Source organism: Caretta caretta, chromosome 1 (assembly GCF_965140235.1).
Source record: "Caretta caretta isolate rCarCar2 chromosome 1, rCarCar1.hap1, whole genome shotgun sequence".
Classification (NCBI taxonomy): Eukaryota; Metazoa; Chordata; order Testudines; family Cheloniidae; genus Caretta; species Caretta caretta.
The window spans coordinates 346,859,591-346,880,490 of record NC_134206.1 but is presented as its reverse complement, the minus strand read 5'-3'; the positions used below and the strand labels follow the sequence as shown (position 1 = coordinate 346,880,490).

Genomic DNA, 20,900 nt, shown 5'->3' with positions numbered 1-20,900 from the left:
CCTCTGAGCAATACAAATAATAAATGACGAATAATGGTGAAATATATTGTGGATAATTTCAACTATTATTAACATTTACACCTATGGAAGCTAAAACAGTATTACATGGGCAATGAAACCTTATGTTTGGGGTTTAAACTAATTGCCTATGAAGGTTGGAAAAGAGTTTTCAGGTCTAAAACAGCCGCCTTGAGTTTGCATGATATAAAGCACCACACTCATGTATCTCATGTATTTTATAGGGCTTTGGCGGAGTGCAAAAAGACAGGTGTGGGAATATTTGGCTTACACATGGTTAGTTCAGTGTTTAGAGAGGAAATTAAGGACTCAATATATACACCACAATATACATTTATTAGGGCTGATAAACTGTCCGTGTAGAAATGTCAGTTGCATTTATGACTGTTCTGCCTTTTTTTTTTTTTTTTTTTTTGTGGCAGGGAGAGGGTGGAGATCCATAGCATTGTTCCCACAAACTCAGAGCATAGAACTGATGTACCTTCTCTTATTTCACTCCCTGTCACGCTGTCTGGAGTGGTTCACGATGTGAATACCAACCTCAGGTCAGGCTGTCCAAAAAGCAGGTTAGACACCCTAAGCTACTGGTACGATTTCACCAATTCAGTAACAAATGCAAACTCCCGGATCACTGTAACAGTCTTACCATGGAGTCACAGACAGTCACAGACTACCTTAGGCAGTCCATATAGAAAGTTTCTTCCTAATTCCTGGTAGTTTATGAGGTAGGTATTTTTATTAATGTTCTCTAAAGCATGAGGTGTATGTCCTTTCTACCAAACCAAACAATACAATACAAAAACCTAACTATTTTATCTAATATATAATGGTTGTGAGAACATCGTCTTTTGAATCCTACTAAACAATTGGCCATGATACTTTGTGGCAATGAATTCTACAGGTTAATTATGCATTTAACTAGTTTCGGATTTGTTGTTTTTTAATTTCACTGTTCACTGAATATTCCCTTTCTCTCGCATTATGAGAAGGAGTAAATATAGGAGCGCCTAATTTATCTTCTCTGTACAACTAATTATTTTGTATACCTCTACCATGTCGTGTTCTCTCTAAACTAAATATTTCCAATCTTTCTTCATATGGAAGTCTTTCCATATCTCCAATTATTTTTCAGTACGTCTCTGAACCTCCTATTTCTGCTATATCTGGGGTGACCAGAATTGAATACAGTGCTCTAGGTGAAGACATATAATTGATTTACAGCAATCAATGTAATATTTTCTGTATTATTCTGTTCTGTTACATAGTCATTTTAATGTTTTGCTTGTGTTTTTTGACCACTGCTACACATGCACCTGGCATTTGCCGCTGTCGGAAGACCGGATACTGGGCTAGATGGACCTTTCGTCTGACCCAATATGGCCATTCTTGTGTTGTGTTGTTCTTACGGAGCAGGACTTCTTATTGAGCTGTCTGCAGCAATGCATAGTCATTTTTTCTTGATGGTTGGTTAGTTTACAATCAAACAATCAACATGAGTAGAGCAGTTATTTCTTCCAATATGCATCATCTTGTGTTTATCAACATTGAATTTTATCAGCGATCAGTCTGCCCATTCACTGTAACTTTATTAGGTCCCTCTGAAGTTCCTCACTGTTTAATCTGGTCTTGACTAACATACAAATTGTTATCTCCAAATGTTGCCATCTCACGGGGTCCCCTCTTTTAGATTATTGATAAACAACACTGGTTGTAATATGGAACTTTGTGCACCCACTCTGTAAACTTTTTGTAGTACGGAAAATTGACCATGTTTCTTATAGCTTTCTGTCTTTTAGACAGATTCTGATGCAAGACAGTAATTTTCATCTCATCCCATGAGTATTTAGTTTTCAGACCTTTTGGAAGGGACTGTGTCAAAGGCTTTTTGAAAGTCTGATTGTCAGCTGTTTTACCTTTCACCACTATTTTGTTTCCACAGTCAAAGAATTGTAGTAGATTGGATTGGTCCTTTCATGTTCATCTAGCTGTTTATAAAACTCTCCGTAATTACTGTTTCAACCAACTTATTTGACACTGAACTAAAATTAAGGTAAATTACTTTATTTTAGAAATTACTATCTTAACGGTAATTTCCAGGCTTACGTCAGTTCTTCTTTTAAAAAACATTCCCTGGCCTCCCTAGAATAGCTGATTGCATAAATTTGTTAGCAACTCAGCCACTTCACTCCAAAGTTTCTAAAACTCTTGGATGTTCTCTCATCTGGCGTTGGCATGACTTGTTACTCTTTTAATTTGTCAATTGGTCCAGTGCTACTACTTTTGACACCTCAGTCTCTGTTAGTGCCTCATCTTTATTACCTGAAAAGAGTAAGTCTGGTATATTCCAAACATCCTTCATGGACAAGACTGATGTTAAAAAAAAGTTAGTTTCTTTGAAATGTCCTTATTCTCCCTGAACTCAAAAGCAAAGCAAAAGATGAAGAAATTACAAATGCTCATCTCAGGCACGAGAGAGTAACTTGTGTAGCTGAGAAGGAAAAAAATTTTCTTACCACCATTCTTCTCTATCCAGCCTTTAAGCCTTTGTTAGAAATTAGATTCCAAGGGGGAAGGTGCAGCAGCCAGCTCTAATATGGCAACTCCTGTTTGAAGTAAATTATTCTGGTTTCAAATATGTTTAATTATTTAATGAAACAACCAATATATGTACAGTTGGAAAAACAGCATAATCTTTGAGGCTTACACACTTTTAATAAATACAGGGTTGAATAAGTTTTGTGAGGTTTTGAATGTGATTGAGGTTGAAGTGTGTTTGATGGAGCTGTTGGGTTATTGCAGCTCATGTTAGTATAATGTCAATGAGAATTATTTTAATGCTTATTTTCACTTATAGTGGATGACACTTCTTGAGCTTCTGTTTACAAAGCAAAACAAATCAAACACTAATTCTTTTCATACAAAATAAGGTCTGGTGAAAGATGCCATCCTATTTGATTTCTGAGGTAAGAGTGAAAGGTGCTAGAGTGAAAGCCTTGGCGGCGCCATCTGCTGTTTATCCTGTTAACAGCTACAGAACAGACAGTGGCAATAAAGTTTTCCTCATTCTGAGCTGCCATTGTGTTTCAGTGCTGACCTAGGGAGAAGTGCCCCTTCTAGGGGCAAGAGGATGCTTCATTCTCCATGGATCATTCAGTTGTTGACCGCCCATGCTGTAAAGATAACAATTTTCTTTGTTATAACTTTGCTACATGGACAGTTACTGAAAACTGGACTGAGAACACCCAGTTTAATTCAGCATAGGCTGAATGCCCCTCAGATACCTTTATCATCATAACGAGCATCAATTTTGAACTGATTTAAGAAAAGCAGAGAAGGGCACCATTTCATATGTATGGCAGCGCAAGAGGTTGGGTAGGGAGTCCTGGGGGGCAGTCAGGGGACAGGGGGTGGTTGGATGGGGCAGAGGTTTGCAGGGAGAGGGGGTGGTCGGGGAACAGGGGGGGTTGGATAGGGCGTGGGAGTCTGGGGGGTCTGTCAGCAGGCAGGGGTGTGGATAGGGGTCGGGGCAGTCAGGGGACAAGGAGCAGGAGGGGTTAGATGGGGGTGGGGTCCTGGGGGGACGGTTAGGGGCAGAGGGTGCTGGGAGGGGGTGGTCAGGGGACAAGGAGCGGATGGGTTGGGGGTTCTGAGGGGGGCAGTTAAGGGGCAGGAAGTGGGTGGGGGTGGATAGAGGGCGGGAGCAGACTGTTTGGGGAGGCACAGCCTTCCCTATCCGGCCCTCCATACAGTTTTGCATCCCCAGTGTGGCCCTCAGCCCAAAAAGTTTGCCCACCCCTGTCCTTGGCCATAATTATTAAAAGTGAGACTTGAACTTTTTTGGAAGTCAGTTCAATGAGTGAAAGATGAGTGGTGATCATGATAGCTTGTACCAGCAATTAATCTTTCTCATCCTACATGCATAAAACCCCCATTGAGTACATCATGAAAGACAAATCTATTTTTGTGGCATTTGAGATCTATTCTCTTGTAACATTAGCACATTGTGTTCAAGCAACCCCGCCAGCAATTTTTCTGCGAGGTCTTCATACTCCCGGGGCTGCAGAGGACCGGTGCTCTAGCAGCTGCTCTCTTTTGCCCTTTATTACATTAACCTTCCCTTCTAAGTAGGCTGGCCTGCCTAAAGGCCTGTGGATACTTTGTGTGACATTTCCCTTTATTCAGTGGCAAAAAAGCCCTCATCTCTGTACTTAACATTTTGTCTGGCAAAGTTTCTTTAGTCCTGTCAAGTCAATCTGACAGACAGCTCTTTATTTTATTTACAAGCCCTCTATATCAGTTGTCAGTCTCTTAGCCTTGGAGATCATTTAGCAAAGTCTATCCTTTGTCCAGCTATTCCTTCCTTCCTCCTCCCCAGAAAGAGGGAATTACGTGGAACAGGCTTAGGGTATGTCCAGTGGTGAGCTGGAGCCGCTTCGCACCGGTTTGCATGAACCGGTTGTTAAATGTTGAAGCCGGTTTAGAACCAGTTGTTAAAGGGTTGGGCAAACTCCGGCTCGCGGGCCACATGCTGCCCGTGGGACCGTCCTGCCTGAGCCGTCAGCTGGGGAGGGTTCCCTGTGAATTTTTACTTACCCGGCGGCACTCCAAACCTTCGGCGGCACTTCAGTGGCGGGTCCTGGAGCGACTGAAGGACGTGCCGCCGAAAACCCAGAGTGTCTGGAGGAACTGGTTCTTCAGCTTCTGGCAGCTCATCGCTGGGTAAGTCTACACTGGCAAGTTTCTGCACTACAAATTATACCACTTTTATTAAAACGCTGGAATTACAGTGCTGTTGCGTGTCCACACTATGCTCCTTGTGACACTGGAGCACATCCACATTAGCAGCTCTTGCAAAGACAGCAGTGCATTGTGGTAGCTATCCCACGGTGCAGCTGGCCACAGGGTGCTTTGGGAAGGGTTTGCAATGCCTCATGGGGCAGGCACAGCATCATATGATGCAGGTTTCCTAATCCCATTGTTCCATGGGCATCCTGTTACATTGCTAGCTGTTTTTCAACTGAAGGGTGTGTGTGTGTATGGAGCAGGGAGAGAGACAGAGTGTTTTTGGGAACAGAGTGTGTGTCAGCATGGTGTCTTGTAAGTTCAGACAGTGGCAGGAAGCAACCAGTACTGGGGGAGGGGGAAACCCCGACATCAGCTCCTGTCTCCCTCCCTGGGCTCTCTGCGCACACACACACACCTGCCTCTGTGTTCAAAAGCACCAGCATTCCACATTAATGGTTTGCTTTGTGTCCCGCACCAGATCAGCACAGTTTGCTAGGGCTGTCAGAAATGGTGCTTTGAAAGGGGAGGGGCACACCCAGTGCAGCCGAGTTCAAAACCATCAGCAGAGCGGTCACTTGCAGCACTATGGGACAGCTCCGGAGGCCAGTTACATCACAGAAAGTAATCAAGTGTCTACACTGGCAATAGAGTGCTGGAGCCTCTCGTCGAGGTGGCTTTTTTGCAGCGCTGCAGCTGAGCAGTTTCTGTGCTCAAAGTGGCTTGGCAGTGTGTGCTCGTCTGCAGTTTGAGCGCAAAATGTTGCTTAACTGCGCAGAAACTTGCCAGTGTAGACAAGCCCTTAGAAAGCAGTAGATGAAGTATTGGAACTCTTCTAAATTGACGCATGGTGCATAGTAAATTCAAAACTCTTATTTTGAAGCAGTCTATTCTTCTCCAGTAGAAGAAGACTAACTATGGAGATCTCAGACAAGTTTTCTTCTGAAAACTCTGTAGCTGTTAATGAATTTGGAGCTCAGAGCCAATGGGCAGTGGTGAACAGGGAATTTTCCAGTATTTCCAGAGCTTATTTTTAAATCTGCTTTTAAACATACCCTGCTAAATTAAACTAAATGATCATGTTTTTTCTGCTGCAATGGATAGCAAAATGATAGACGATATACAGCTCAAACACTGCACACAAGTAGTCAGTTAACTAACTAAAGATTATGAATTTGTTCCTGAACCCTCTTTTGTTGTTCTTTACTTTGGCTGTTTGCGTGGCTGCCATTCTGTATCTTAGAGATGGCTGCATTTTCAGTGGTGGTTTGTATTGTATTGTGTGTAGCTTGGAAAGAGCGCAATTGTCTCTTGGTAAGTGAGTTTCTGTCAGGGCTGGCTCTGGGCACCAGCAAAGCAAGCACATGCTTGGGGCGGCACAATTCCAAGGGCGGCGTTCCAGCCGTCCTTTTTTTCTTTTTCTGCTTGGGCAGTGGTGCTCTCGGAGCTTGGGGCAACAAATTTTTTGCTTGGGGTAGCAAAAAACCTAGAGCCGGCCCTGATTTCTTTATACATATAAAACTATTTTTCTTTCTTCTGCTGAAACACTTGTACTTCTATCACCTGATGTTGCGTGAAGGAGACGATGTATTGTGGGGGGGTGGTTGTTTTTTTGCAGATATCCTTCTTCCTTGGCTGTTAGCATTCAAATCCAGACCACGTGAACCCAGCTGCTGCTTTTGAAAATGAAACCTAGCTTAACATTTGAACTTGGTCTGAGCAATGGTGATTCCCATGACTGGTAACATTTAACATAATTTAGGTTTTTAATAGGGGAGACTGTAGGCTACTTTTCGAAGGTGACCTTCTGAGGTTATTTTCTAAACAGCACCTAGGTGAACACTTTGTTTATTAGAGCTACTTTGTAAAGAAGCAATGAACCTTGTATAATTTCTCATTTACAACTAAAGTGCAACATTCAGTTAATTGAATACATGGCTACTGTTAATTATTTTGTTACGGCTAATTGATATTCACTGAGATCATGTTCTACATCCCCATAAATACAATATTACTTTGCAAGTTTATATTTGAGCAGTGAATTCTCCTACAATGGGCATGCTTATGCAGTTTGCTTTGTAAATGTTGCAGTGATTTTAAATTTTGCTTGCTTTGTCTTATTCCATAAATACAAATAGCATAGGTCACTTGGTGGATACTTTTTAACTGAATTATTTACAGGGCTGGCAAAACTACCAGTTTCTTTCACAGTTCAGGAAACGAACTGTTTTTATCGAGACTGCTCATTCCCATAGAGGTGCATTGTTTTTATACTACCACTAATAGAGTAAGAGTACCAGGATTGGCTATTAGTGTCATTGTGTACTCTCAGGGAATGATTACACTGCAGTGTAATCAAGCCAGGACTCAGGCACAGGACTGAGCCCAAACCACCCTTCTATCTACACACATCTCTTGGACAGGGCTCAGACCTAGGGTCTTAGGACCCTGTGGGGGTGGAGGATTCAAGCCAGGACCCAGGAGTCAAGCCCTATTTTTTTGTAATGTAGATGTAGTTCCTCCACCCCTGCCGACTTGGGTCCTGGGAGTCCACCAGCCGTATCGCGCAATCCCATGGGACAACTTCCTTTGTCCTCTCTATCCCAAGAATCTCCAGTCAACTCCAGGGAAATGAAGGCAACCCTCCTTGCTGTAGTGGAACAGCTTGGTGAGTCAGCATTTAATCCTTCCGTTCTCTTCAGAAAACTGAGCTGCAAACATATCATCAGAGAGCTTTCTGTGTTTGCTATGGAGACTGAACTGAAGAAGTCTTTTTGCAGACGGTGCTACTTCATGGTCATGGGAGCAAAGTCAAAATCTGGCAAAAATCTCTTGTGCAAGGTCAGCAAAATAGTGAACTTATTAAGAGTACCAGGAATGACCATGCATGCCAGCAAATAGCGAAGAAGCTGGCCGCTTTGCAAATTTACCAGACCGGTGACCAGTGCAGGGAGAGAATTAAGTGGTCAAGACTGAGTACGGAAAAACCAGGAACCAGAATCGCATATCAGGCAACTTGCCACAATCATGCCCGTTTTATGAGGATTTTGACTGGGTGCTGGGCACTGTGCCAACCAGAGAGCCAGTGGTGGTGCATGATGACCTGGTCAGCTGGGATGGCACTCTGCTGGCCCCAGAATCCAACATGGGCACTGATGGGAGCCAGCAGCAGGTGCCTACTGAGGACAGTAAAGTCATTCTTTTGCTGTAACCGGTCCCATTGGAGGCTTTGCAGCAGGAGCAGCAGCAGCATATCTTGGGGGTGTATTCATAGGAGCTGTTTGATGCCCCCCCCTTCAAGGAACAGCCCATTGCAGAGCCTGGAGCAGACACAGAAGGAACAGAGGCTGCCCTGAGCCTGGTAGTTTCTGGCTCCATTCTACTGTTTATTAAAATAGGAATGGGAGAGATATTAGAAGCCCCAGCAAGTGGTGGATTGTATACCATCAGCTGCTTGGCTTTCCTCCCACCCCCATGTGGAGTTCAAAATAGTGAATTGGGAAATGCAAACATTAAAATGCAGTAAAATTCACTTGGAAGGCAAAGGCACAGATTTTTGCTAGTGCATTCCTGTTTCTTAAGAATACCCTTAGATTGCTGTGCCTGTAAGTACGCTGCTTTGTGACCACTCAACAGTGTAATGAGCTGCCTGGAAACAGTGAACTGTGTGTACGTATGTGGGGGAAGGGGTGCTGTAACAAAAACATTTTGTGCCAAATTTGTCCAGAGCACATTCATAAAGGTACTACTTCCCCTCTTCCGTTGGGCCAGAGAAGCCCATAATGTGGGAGCACAAAGCACCTCTGCCTTCTGTTGCCCAGGTGCATCCAGCTCCAGCTGTGGTAACTGCACTTCCTAGCTGAGGGTACCAATTCAGTGGCCCCTCGCTGCTAAAGGTCCCTTTAGGGGGAAATGGCTCGTCTCTGGCTTCGCAAAGGTGGTGAAGAGCACAGCAAACCGCAATATCTCCAACAGGATTTCGAGCTGTCAAAAGTACATTCAACAACATTTTATACCTGCTGAGTGTAATTAAACTATCTTTTACCAGGGCTTCTGAAATTAGGGGATGGTTTTACAAGCCAAGGCAAAAAGTGGTATGTGGCGTCCCCCAGAATAACGGTGAGGACAGCAACTCCTTTTATGATAGTGTCATTTGGTGGGAATAGTGTCCCAGCCTGTCTGTATTCATGGACTCCTGATCAGTGAAAAACCCTGTCATCATGAACTTTTACAGTGCAACCCATTTTGACATTAATAAATTGCTCTCTATGGTCCATGAGGGCTTGCATAACAGTAAGTACCATTTGTGGTTTATGTAATCATGTGCTCCTTGAGGAGGGCAAAATAGGCACACAGCCCCATCAGTGGCCCCAGTGCAGACTGGAAACCCCATTCTCTCAAAGTTAGCAGTTACTTCAGGAATATCTTTTATGCCCGCCATCTTGGGGTAAACCACATGCCTGATTGCCTCAGAAACCTCTGCCACCACTTTACCCACAGTCAACTTTCCAACACAAAAGTGACTGGCAACAGACCAATAGCAGTCTGGGGTAGCCAACTTCCAGATGGCTATAGCAACTTACTTTTTCACCCGGATAGCTGCCTTTATGCATGGGTCTTTATGCTGGAGGGTCAGAGCAAGCTGCTCACAAAGCTCCAGAAATGTAATGTTTGTCATGCAAAAGTTCTGAACCCATTGCTGCTTCATCCCAGGTCTGCAAGGACCTACAGTCTGTGCTTGATGTTCCAGAAGTGCTGGTCTATACAGGGGGCATCAGCAGTTGTAACGAGTATCATGAGGAACATCAGCCAGTTTGTCATCGTCCTCTTCCTTCTCTCTCTGCTCCACCATAAGCTCTGTCAGGTGCCTTTGGTAGGTCAGAAAATGCCACCAGAATGCCCACCAGTGTCTGGCGGAAGCTCTGCCCGTTTCCTGATGCAGGAATGAAAGCGCAAGTAAAAGTTCTCCAAAAGGTGCTACCTCCATGTTGTCAGCTCCATGTTGTCAGTGCACAGACGAAAATAACTGCTCAGCAGGATGTGTTAGTGGCTGTAATAGGAAGAGAGCCTAAGACATAAGCCCTTTTATCAGAGACCTGGTATGAGGCCTAAACTAAAGTAATGGTCAAACTTGCTAATATAAATCAAAGTAAAGTTATGCGCAAAAGGCAAGCCCTGCCTACAAAATTTGGCAAAAACAGGGCTAATATTGCAGAAACACACATTCCTAAATAGTGCTAGGCTATTTATACACAAATATATACACAAACATGTTCCAAAAAGGTGGTACCAAAACACCTCAATACCAGCACATTCCCCAAAGATAACAAAAACATACTGACCCATTCTAAAGATAAGATCAAGATGACAGCATAATGAATGAAAATGTTTTAATCAAACCATTAGGTACAAGGTAATGGTGGTGGGGGGGGGGGGTTAGCCACGTCAGAGAGTGGCATCTAACTACATGAAAGGGGTAATATGTAATTTGTTTGTATTGATGCATAAAAATGTATCTCAGAGAAAGCGTCTTTGTCCAGCCAAGCGGGCAGTGGAAAGTCCCGCCACTGACTAAGCTGCGTCTGTTGTCACAGCATACATGTTTTAATGTACCTGTAACCTTTGAGCCGCAGCATTAGCACTGTGCTTCGTCAGCAATAAACTTGGCTGGGCACCTTTGCTACTAAACCAAGTCTGGTGATCTTATTGGGCAGTTTAATCAGAGCTTGCTGTATGGGCTATCTGGCCAAAGCCAGTGCGGCAAGCACAAAGAACACGCACGCAGCCAGAACATCTGATAACAGTGGACTGTTCAAATGTCAGTGTCTTAGGTGTGGTGGAAATCCTACATTTATGGTCCTGGCTCTTTCTCAATTTGGAGAAGAACTCAACTAGCAGCCAGATAAAAACATTCCTAATATATATATTTTAATGATATCTGGTCATTTCTGTTTTTTGAGTCCTGATAAATTGGCACATTTCAAGCAAACGAAAGTGATTTCTGCTTTAGTAGCAGCACATACGGTTTCTCTGATATGATATATGCGTATGCCTGATCATGTTCTATAGCAGCTTGACTGGGACTGTCGTAAAACTAATTGCGTCCAGAACAACAAGTGTAATGCTGTTTTACTACAGTTAGCATAGATTACAGGCACTAAGATAGTGGGCTGCAGTGCTGAGATCTCAGTACAAAGGGAACAGCTGTTGTAGTTGTAACATGCACGTGAAATTCCTAGCTAAAAACTGACATACTCTGTGCAGGTTAGTAGGTTCTAAGCCTACCAAAGAAAAGAAGAATTTTAGTTCTACAAGGAGTTGCATCCAAGGTTGCTCTGTAAATGTGAATGTTCAATGGTTCCTTGATTTTTACATATTCCATAGATTCTGTGACCTATTAAATATTCACTTTCTTTAATTTCTGCCATTGACTTGTGTAGTAGGATAGTGCTGCATACTCTCAGTATCTTAAATGATCCCACGGGCAGGCGCAAAAAGCAGAACTCCTTGACAAGAGTTCCTTATGGGTGAAGCACATTACTTCCAAATACACCTTTTCCTTTTCAAAATAGTGTTGAAAGTTGCCATTTTTTCAGGTTTGAGCAGAAACCCTGTTTTAAGCACCATTTACTAGAAATATGACCATTTCCTGGCCATCGTTGACAGAACTTTTGACTCTTTATCTTGATCCACCTTTACCTTATCTACAGTCCTTTCTTCATAGATAGTTTCAAATACAGATAAAAGTCTGTCTCACTCACTCACACTCACAATCCTACACTTTTGTAATAAGTGGTCCGTTTCTAACACAATTACAAATCATGTTAAATTATGATTTTAACTATTTAAAGGTCTGTTTATAACATTGTTTTGGCTAGCGTTGTCCATGTCCTTGTGAATTATTGGATGGGAAAACCATGCTGGCAATAACATGTATGGAAAGTAAAATGGTGCTTAAAATGGTTATAGCTAGCATGATACACATTTTTATGGATAGGTTCTTAACTTCTCTCCATACTTTAGAGACTGCCAAGTTGAGAAAGAGGAACTAGGCTACAAAATGGTAGTCTCCCAGCGTGAATAAAACATTCTTTGCTCTTGGGTTGTACATGATATGAAACCATGTTGCAGCCTGGCAAAGTCCAAAGCTGTTGCACAAATTAGGGACAGTTATAACTTTGCTTAGTTTTGTGCACAGACAGGATATAACCATGTTAACTGAGTTAGGACTTGTCTATACAAACACTTAGTTCACAGAAAGCTGGATTGTCAATCTACCATGCAAAAGCCTGCCATGCATTAAATGTCTGTATGAACTCTACTGCTGTGCCCTATGAGTTCCCTCATGCCCTTTGAAATTCTCCCGTTTAAAAATGGGGTAGATCAAAGCACACTTGGGAACTTTTAGTGTACGGCAGCAGGGTACGCATAGACATTTCATGCATGGCAGGCTAGTGCAAGGTAGATTCGCCTCCTCGCTTGCTGAAAACTAAGTGTTTGTATAGATAAATCCTTGGGCGTTATCAAGTTTTAACCATGTCCCACAGCTTGATCCGTTTTTAGTATGGAACAGGTAGGGTTTAAGTCTGCTTTTTCAAGTTTGATGGTCTTCTGTATATTTCTCATTCTACCACTTCCTGTTTTCATTCCTGGGAAGAGTCTTTGCTACTATTGGTTTCTTTCAGTGAAGAACAGGGAATTGGTTTTAATTGAGCTGTTGAACTAGTTGAGGAGAAAGAGTTTGTGATTAGGTGCTTTGTGGTCTCCCCAGTCATTACTATTCATATTTGACTTTTTTGTGTTTTACTCTTAAATTTCCTAAAGTTGTGAATCTTTGGACATGTGGAAGGTGAATTGCATTATGACATTTTTTACAGTCTGTTGACTTTTCAAAGACCGTTTCATTGGGTGACTTTGTCTCATCAGTAGGATCAGGTGATGTATTTATAGTATTGAATTCTAAGACCTAAAGCTTATTAAATTACTGTGAGTATTTGGAATAGTCATAATGGAATATTCATTACATTTTCTTTATTACTCTGCTACTTAACTGTACTTAGGTATTCCTTTTGTTTGTTAGCTTTCAGGTATTTCAGGGATCATGGTAGGTATTGTCACACGTGGAATGAAGTTGCACAGGACAGCTAAGATGATAATGCATTTGGAATCTGTGAGGTTAAATGATTTTTATAGAGAGAGGAGCTGATAAAGTTTTTGTAGCCAGTGCCTATTATGCTGATGCTGTAATTTCTTAATTGCCCCCTCACAGAAAGGTTCTTGTGTGATGATATTCCCACATTGTAGTATTGAAATGTAAATGTATTTTGGTGATCTTGATAGGCACTTGATTTAAAAAAAAAACAAATATTTCAATTTTTGATGATTCTGGCATTTTCAGAATCTTTTATTTCTTGGAAGCATATTTCAGATGTAATTAACATTGTATTTTAGTAATACAGTGGATTCCTTCACACCATAATAGTGTAATGACATGTAAGTGTTTCCAATTTACCATCTTGATTCTTAGACCATACATGCAGCCCTACAAAATTGTCATAAAAATTTACCAGCTCAGGCACAAATGTAATAGCTTGCCCTTTACTATGATGATTGCAGTGGAAAATAAAATGAGTTGTCCTGGGTGAGCAGATTTTTGCAAGGCTGCATAAATGTGATTAATATGATTTTTCCTGTAGCTTTCTGATGTGCCTTGGATTTCTGACACATTACCCACACAGTGGTCTCTTTGTATTCTTTATGTCCTCCATTCATGCACTGAATTCATGACTTTATTTGTTTTTAACTTTACATGCTTCAGGAGATAGAAATAAAGGTAAGTAGAAACACGGAACAAAACGAGGGATGCAGAGTGCATATTTTATACATTGAAAGACTATTTGCCTAAAAACATGGTACATGCTGAATACCAAAAAAGAATTCCCTGGGCTTGATGAGCAGAATAAGTCCTGTGTCCACAAAAAAAGTACAATATGGAGAGTGGAGTTTGTAAGTTTCCTGGTGTGGCTCTGGCAATGTGATTTAAAGATGCTGCCTCGAGGAGAGAGAAGGTAACTCAATTTCCAGTCTCCTTGGCATTCCAGCTGATGCTACCATCATGGGTGTTAGTTGTGGTGGGTTCTGTGATGTTGGTGCTTGGCTGAAAGGCACTCAGTAGAGATCAATAACTCATTTTAGGTAGGCCACTGAATGGCCCTCAGTGGGCAATGACTATTTGATTATCATGTGCCTGGGATGAATTTTTACCAATATCCTAGAGGTGAAATGTTCTACATCCTGTTACCTATCACCTGACAAACATTCCCCTCTAAAAGTGTTCTTATATGTGATATTTGTGTGCACAGTATCTAAATATTTTAAAACTGTCCTTAGTGAGTCACATTGATTCTACATATCCTACTATAAGCAAAAAGCAATAAAATACCACCTCACTCACCAGTGCTGAAAATCCAGCACCTTTCGTGAGCGCTCAAGTCATAATATTAAAAGGACAGAAGTCCATTAACTGAAAGTAAACCAGGAAGCAGCTCACACAACAGTAAAAGCTTTGCAAATTATTCAGCAGCTGCCGCTCCAGCAACGGTGGTAGTTTCCAGAGAGGTGAAAAAGGGACTGGTGGGTTAAAAGTAGGGAAACTTAGTCAAAAGTCCACCCCATTTAGACTTAATCAGTTTTCTCCTTTCTGTATACAATATCAGACAGAATTATTGTCACTTACATTTATGCCAGACAAATAATAACAGACAAATCCGAATTGGTAAATGGGTCCAAGTTACCACATTCTGTGGCACCGGGAAGTTCTTCCACTTTCTGTGATAGACATCACCTTCTCTGATCCCTTGGTCTGGTCCTTCAGTCCTGTTCTTCAGTTTCTGGTCCGATGCATCTTCAGTTTGGGACCATGTTCACTTACGTCTTTTATACATGTCCACATTACTGATTATTTCATCTCTATCCAATAGCCTTTTAGCACATCAATGCTTTGTGTTTTAGGTAACCCATATATTCTGGATGTGTAAGCTTCAGTTACTCAACTTTTGGTTTCTGCTTGTTTTTGCAGTTTCTGGGTCATTTCATTTTATGTCACCTCTGCCCCTACCTAGGGTTGTCCCAGAAAAAGAGGAGTTTTTTTCATTACATGTTTGCGTATCTCTCACTTACATCTTTCAGCACAACATGTTACCTTTTGTTCTGTCAGCAAGAACGTGATTTTAAACAAGCCATCGATTCTACGTAAAAGAACTGTGCTTATGCCAACAAGGCCTTGGCCGTAGCATTACCTTATTGGTACTCATTCACTACCCATAGTTACAAATCATTAAAATATAGCTAACAGTTCATTTTATATATCAGTGTTGTAAGTCATTATATGTTGTTCAGTTCAAGCCTACTCTATTAGAAAGTGTGTGTGTGGTGGGGGTGGGAATTGTACAAAACATGATTCTTTAATGGCAATATTTCTTACTTCTTTAAACACAGGTTTGCGTTCAAAATCTAGTTTTGTTTGTGAATCGTTAGAAGTTTTCCCATGAATGTATTTTGAGGGTGTGTCAACGTTAGGGCCTTGATCTTTCGTTGTTTTTAATGGTACCCTAACAGGACAATGGAGCAATAGGCACACTGTGCTTTAAGGTCTGATCCAATGAAGCGTTTAAGCATCTGAGCGGTCTCATTGAAGTCAATGGGACTAATAAAGAGCTTAAAGTTAAGCAAATGCTTAAGTGCTATATTGGATCGGGGCCCAATGCAGAACTGATCATTTTAAAGACATTTTTAAAATCACATGCAAATGTGTGTGTTGGTGTGGGGTCCATGGCCATGTACACACCAAAATCTCCATTTTATTTTTGGACTTTTAACATGCTATCATTCTGAGTACACATGGCTTTTGTCTGGAATTAATGGAAAGTTTTCTTAAATGCAATAGTTGTCCATGAAGTTAACCTTCCAGTAAAGAGTTAATTTCAGAGTAGTATGCTTTGTGCGCCTTTGTGACATTTCCAAATACAGCTGTTGAGCAAATAATAATAATGATACAGTAGACAATTACATTTACATTTTCAATGCAGCAATCCTCTTCTTATTAATACTGAATACTGTTTTGGCAAAAACTATTAGGCTCCAGTCTTCAATTGCTGTATACTACTTACTGATACAATTTATACTAGACTTTTTCCTCTGCAAGCGCTGCTTTTTCTTGATCCAGTTTTATGTTTGCATTTCTTTTTTTAGGCCAAGCAGCTGGAAGAGAAAGACAGAGAACTGAAGAAGCACGATGCATACTACAAAGAGCAGCTAGCTCGACTGGAAGAGAGGGTGAGACCATTTTTCTTGTTTAATTAAGAGTTTTGTTAATTTCCGTGACCAACTTTGTGGTTTCTGTTTAAGCTTAAAGATCAACAGGAAGAATTTCATAAGCCAGAATTAAAATGATGGAATTAATTGGTTTTTGTCTCTTTCTGTTTGAGAAGGACAAGTGAAGACTGAAGATAGAGGTTGTTATTTTGAGAATCATTTTTTGATTCCTTAGTGACTAATATTGTCATTAATATAATTGTCATATTGGGGGGGAGGGATAACTCAGTGGTTTGAGCATTGGCCTGCTAAACCCAGGGTTGTGAGTTCAATCCTTGAGGGGGCCATTTAGAGATCTGGGGCAAAAATTGGAGATTGGTCCTGCTTTGAGCAGGGGGTTGGACTAGATGACCTCTTGAGGTCCCTTACAACCCTGATATTCTATGATTCTATGATTAAGATGAGTTTTCATTTCTCACAATATTTACTCACACACTGTTTTTTATCTTCACAAGAGGTTACTTTTCCAGCAATAAAGGGCATACAGGATGAAGAGCCAGTGTAGGTGAACTGGTTTTGTTTCATTGGACATTGCCCAACATTCTCAAGATTTTGAGTGAAATTACAACTTTCAAACGTAATTATCTTCCCCTTCCCCTCCTCCTCCAAATATATAAATAAATAAAAATAAATAAAAAATAAAAAACCCACAATCACATCTTTGGTTAGACAGAGATCATTGCTCTTAGCCAAACCACCAAGATATGCAGGGAAAGATTCATCTTTATTGTTAGAGTAATTTGACATGTTTAGAAGGCACTAGCAAATTTACCTCAAAAGAATTTGAAACTACACTGCAAACTGTTGGAACAATCCAGATGGCTTAACGATAGTGGAAGTGTAATGAAATGCATTCTTTTTAATGGAGTAAATATTTCAGAAAGATGTATTGCTATTAATGTTTGCATCTTACATAATGACATTTTGTAACAAATCACGCTTCTCGCCTTTTTGGCATCATTTAAGGCATGTCCCAAAATTTGGAACAACTTTCAATTTGCATAGCTTTGCATTTTTCATCCAAGAAACTACATGGATTAAAGGCCCTCTGGATAATCAGCTGAGCATGAGCTTCTAGTGTGACGCTGTGGCCAAAAGGCTAGTGTAATCCTTGGATGCATAAACAGGAATATCGAATATGAGTGGAAGAGGTGGTGTTATCTCTATATTCAGCACAGCGTGACCACTGCTGGAATACTGTGTTCAGTTCTGGTGTCCACAATTCAATAAAAATATTGATAAATTGGAGAGGATTCAGATAAGAGTCATGAGAATGATTAAAGGATTGGAAAACATGCCTTATATAGTGATAGACTTAAGGAAGGTTAAGGGATGACTAGATTACAGTCTATAGGTATGTATATAGGGAATAAATATTTGATAATGGGCTCTTCAGTCTAGCAAACAGGGTATAACAAAATGAATTGCCTGAAGTTGAAGCAGGAGAAATTGAAACTGGAAACAAGATGTACATTTTTAACAGTGAGTATAATTAACCATCGAAACAACTTGGGGTTTTGGCATTTTTTGAGTCCAGATTGGCTCTTTTTCTAAAAGATATCCTAGGTCAAACAGGAATTATTTGGAGTAAGTCCTAGGGCCTGCATTATACAAAAGGTCAGACTTGATTACAGTGATTCCTTCTGGCTTTATAATCTAGGAATAATATGCCAGCCTTAACTTTGAGTTTTCTTGTTTTTTGATAAGTCTTAATATGGTTAAGATATTACTGTAATTTATATTTATTCACATATACAGATGTACAAAGAAAAGGAGTACTTGTGGCACCTTAGAGACTAACCAATTTATTTGAGCATGAGCTTTCGTGATGTGTCATTCAGGCGACTAAAAACTTTGTAATGGATTAGAGAGGACAGCATATTGCACAAATTGTCAGTGTATATAATTGGCTACAATGAGCGTTTTAGTTAGTGGATAGATGGGATGTAGTGTTTTTATGGTTTGAGCTACTTTTTGCAAACAAGACAGATGAAGTTCTTATTATTTTGGCAATGAAATATATTTTGAAATGACCAGATACCAATTTATTTTAAATTGCCACTAAGATGACACATTAGCTGGACCATTGAGACATGGAGTCTCAATGCATTCTCAGCTGAGACTCCTCAGCTGTTGAACTTCTTCTTTCTGGTGCTCTACCAAAACTAGAATCTTGTAGATTGTGGCGCATGTTGCAAGGCTTACTTTTTCGGCCAAGCATTTGCTTGACCTTACGGAGGAATACTAGGGAAGCTTTTTTGTCAGTTTGGTTTGGGCTTGTTGGTAGCAGGATGTCTCTTATGGCTCTGTGTAATAGTTGGGGGTTTCCAGGAGGCATGACAAAGGATAATCAATAAACAGTCATTTTATATTTTTAGTTACATCATATACATACAGTAAAATGCATTTTATCCTTCAGTGACTTTTTGTTTATTCAGAGCAGATACAGAGCTAAAGTGGCAGAGAAGACTTGAGAAAAGGGGCCAGAGTAGAATAGCTCAGTGGAATTGAGATCTAGCATACCTGTGTTGAATGTGTACTGTTGCATATATAACTGAGATAACAAACAGTACTGATTTTAGTGCCAGCTTTTTGTGCAATGCTGAAGATTTGTAATGAACGACTCCTTCCCATGTGTCAAGGGACACAGGATCTCTGCTGCATCTTCCCTCTGCTGAGGGAACTGGGGATATTTAGTCTGCAGAAGAGAAGAGTGAGGGGGGATTTGATAGCAGCCTTCAATTACCTGAAGGGGGGGGTTCCAAAGAGGTGGAGCTAGGCCAGGGGTTGGCAACCTGCGGCATGAATGCTGATTTTTACTGGCATGCTCCTGCCAGCTGGGGTCCTGGCCGCTGCCAGCCTGGGTGAATGGAACCCCAGGCCAGTAGCGGGCTGAGCGGGGCCGACGGCTGGGACCCCGGCAGGCAGGAGCCGGCAGACGGAACCCCAGACCAGCGGCTGGCTGAGCAGCTCAGCCTGCTGCCAGTCTGGGGTTCTGTCCACTGGTGTAGTGTATTAAATTTCTCCCTGTAGGAATGTGCTAATTGCGGAGCACCAGGACTGGCAGCCCGTAAGTAGTATACCGTAAGTAGCACATTCCTACTGTTTTGGGGAAGGCTGTGCCTCCCCAAACAGCCAGCGCACTTCCCCCCTCATAACCCCCGACCCATCCAACCTCCCCCACCCCCTCGCCCCTTGACTGCCCCCCTCAGAACCCCCACACCCATCCAACCTCCCCCACCCCCTCGCCCCTTGACTGCCCCCCTCAGAACCCCCACACCCATCCAACCTCCCCCACCCCCTCGCCCCTTGACTGCCCCCCTCAGAACCCCCGCACCCATCCAACCTCCCCCACCCCCTCGCCCCTTGACTGCCCCCCTCAGAACCCCCACACCCATCCAACCTCCCCCACCCCCTCGCCCCTTGACTGCCCCCCTCAGAACCCCCACACCCATCCAACCTCCCCCACCCCCTCGCCCCTTGACTGCCCCCCTCAGAACCCCCGCACCCATCCAACCTCCCCCACCCCCTCGCCCCTTGACTGCCCCCCTCAGAACCCCCGCACCCATCCAACCTCCCCCACCCCCTCGCCCCTTGACTGCCCCCCTCAGAACCCCCGCACCCATCCAACCTCCCCCACCCCCTCGCCCCTTGACTGCCCCCCTCAGAACCCCCACACCCATCCAACCTCCCCCACCCCCTCGCCCCTTGACTGCCCCCCTCAGAACCCCCGCACCCATCCAACCTCCCCCACCCCCTCGCCCCTTGACTGCCCCCCTCAGAACCCCCACACCCATCCAAACTCCCCCACCCCCTCGCCCCTTGACTGCCCCCCTCAGAACCCCTGCACCCATCCAACCCCTCCATTCCTTGTCTCCTGACCACCCCCTAGGACCCCACCCCCCATCCAAGCCCCCCTGTCCCCTGACTGCCCTGATCCCTATCCACACCCCCAACCCCTGACAGGACCCCTGGGACTCCCACGCCTATCCAACCACCCCTGTTCCCCGTCCCTGTACCATGCCGCTCAAAGCACCAGGACTGGCAGCCGTAAGTAGTACGCTGTAAGTAGCACATTCCTATGGGGGCAATTTAATATACTACACCTGGCCCCGCTCAGCCCACTGACGGTCTGGAGTTCTCAAAATATGTTCTCGCACCCCTTATCAAAAATTACACTACAATTAGCTTAAAAACTTGAAAACGTAAAAACTTTGTATATTACAGTAATCCTTAAAAATATATAATGTTAATAAATACATAGGTTTGATGAAACAAAGTAGTTGTACTTATGTGCTTGTGCTTAATTTGCGTTTTTGATTATTTACCTTCTAAAAAAATCTCGCATGTCTCGCACCCCCAGAAAGGGCATCTCGCACCCCCAGGGGATGTGTGTACCCCTGGTTAAGAACCACTGCACTAAACTGATAAGATCTGCATTTTAATTTTAAATTAAGCTTCTTAAACATTTTTAAAAACCTTGTTTACTTTAATACAACAATAGTTTAGTTACATAATAAAGACTTAGAGAGGCCTTCTAAAAACGTTAAAATGTATTACTGGCACGCAAAACCTTAAATTAGAGTGAATAAATGAAGACTCAGCACACCACTTCTGAAAGGTTGCTGACCCCTGAGCTAGGCTGTTCTCAGTGGTGGCAGATGACAGAACAAGAAGCAATGGTCTCAGGTTGCAGTGGGGGAGGTCTAGGTTGGATATTTGGAAAC

General features: G+C 42.4%; 1 protein-coding gene across 4 annotated transcripts in view; it reads left to right on the top strand.

Moving 5' to 3' along the window:
- Positions 1–20,900, top strand: part of CHCHD3 (coiled-coil-helix-coiled-coil-helix domain containing 3) — a 239,683-nt gene that overhangs the window by 134,611 nt on the left and 84,172 nt on the right. For 2 of the 4 annotated variants that reach the window (XM_048836700.2, XM_048836699.2), the window contains exons 5-6: positions 13,619–13,633; positions 16,051–16,134. In XM_048836700.2, the coding sequence (XP_048692657.1) occupies positions 13,619–13,633; positions 16,051–16,134 (99 nt within the window). The remainder of the gene's footprint in view (positions 1–13,618; positions 13,634–16,050; positions 16,135–20,900) is intronic. The other 2 variants (XM_048836702.2, XM_048836701.2) reach the window with 1 other exon arrangement.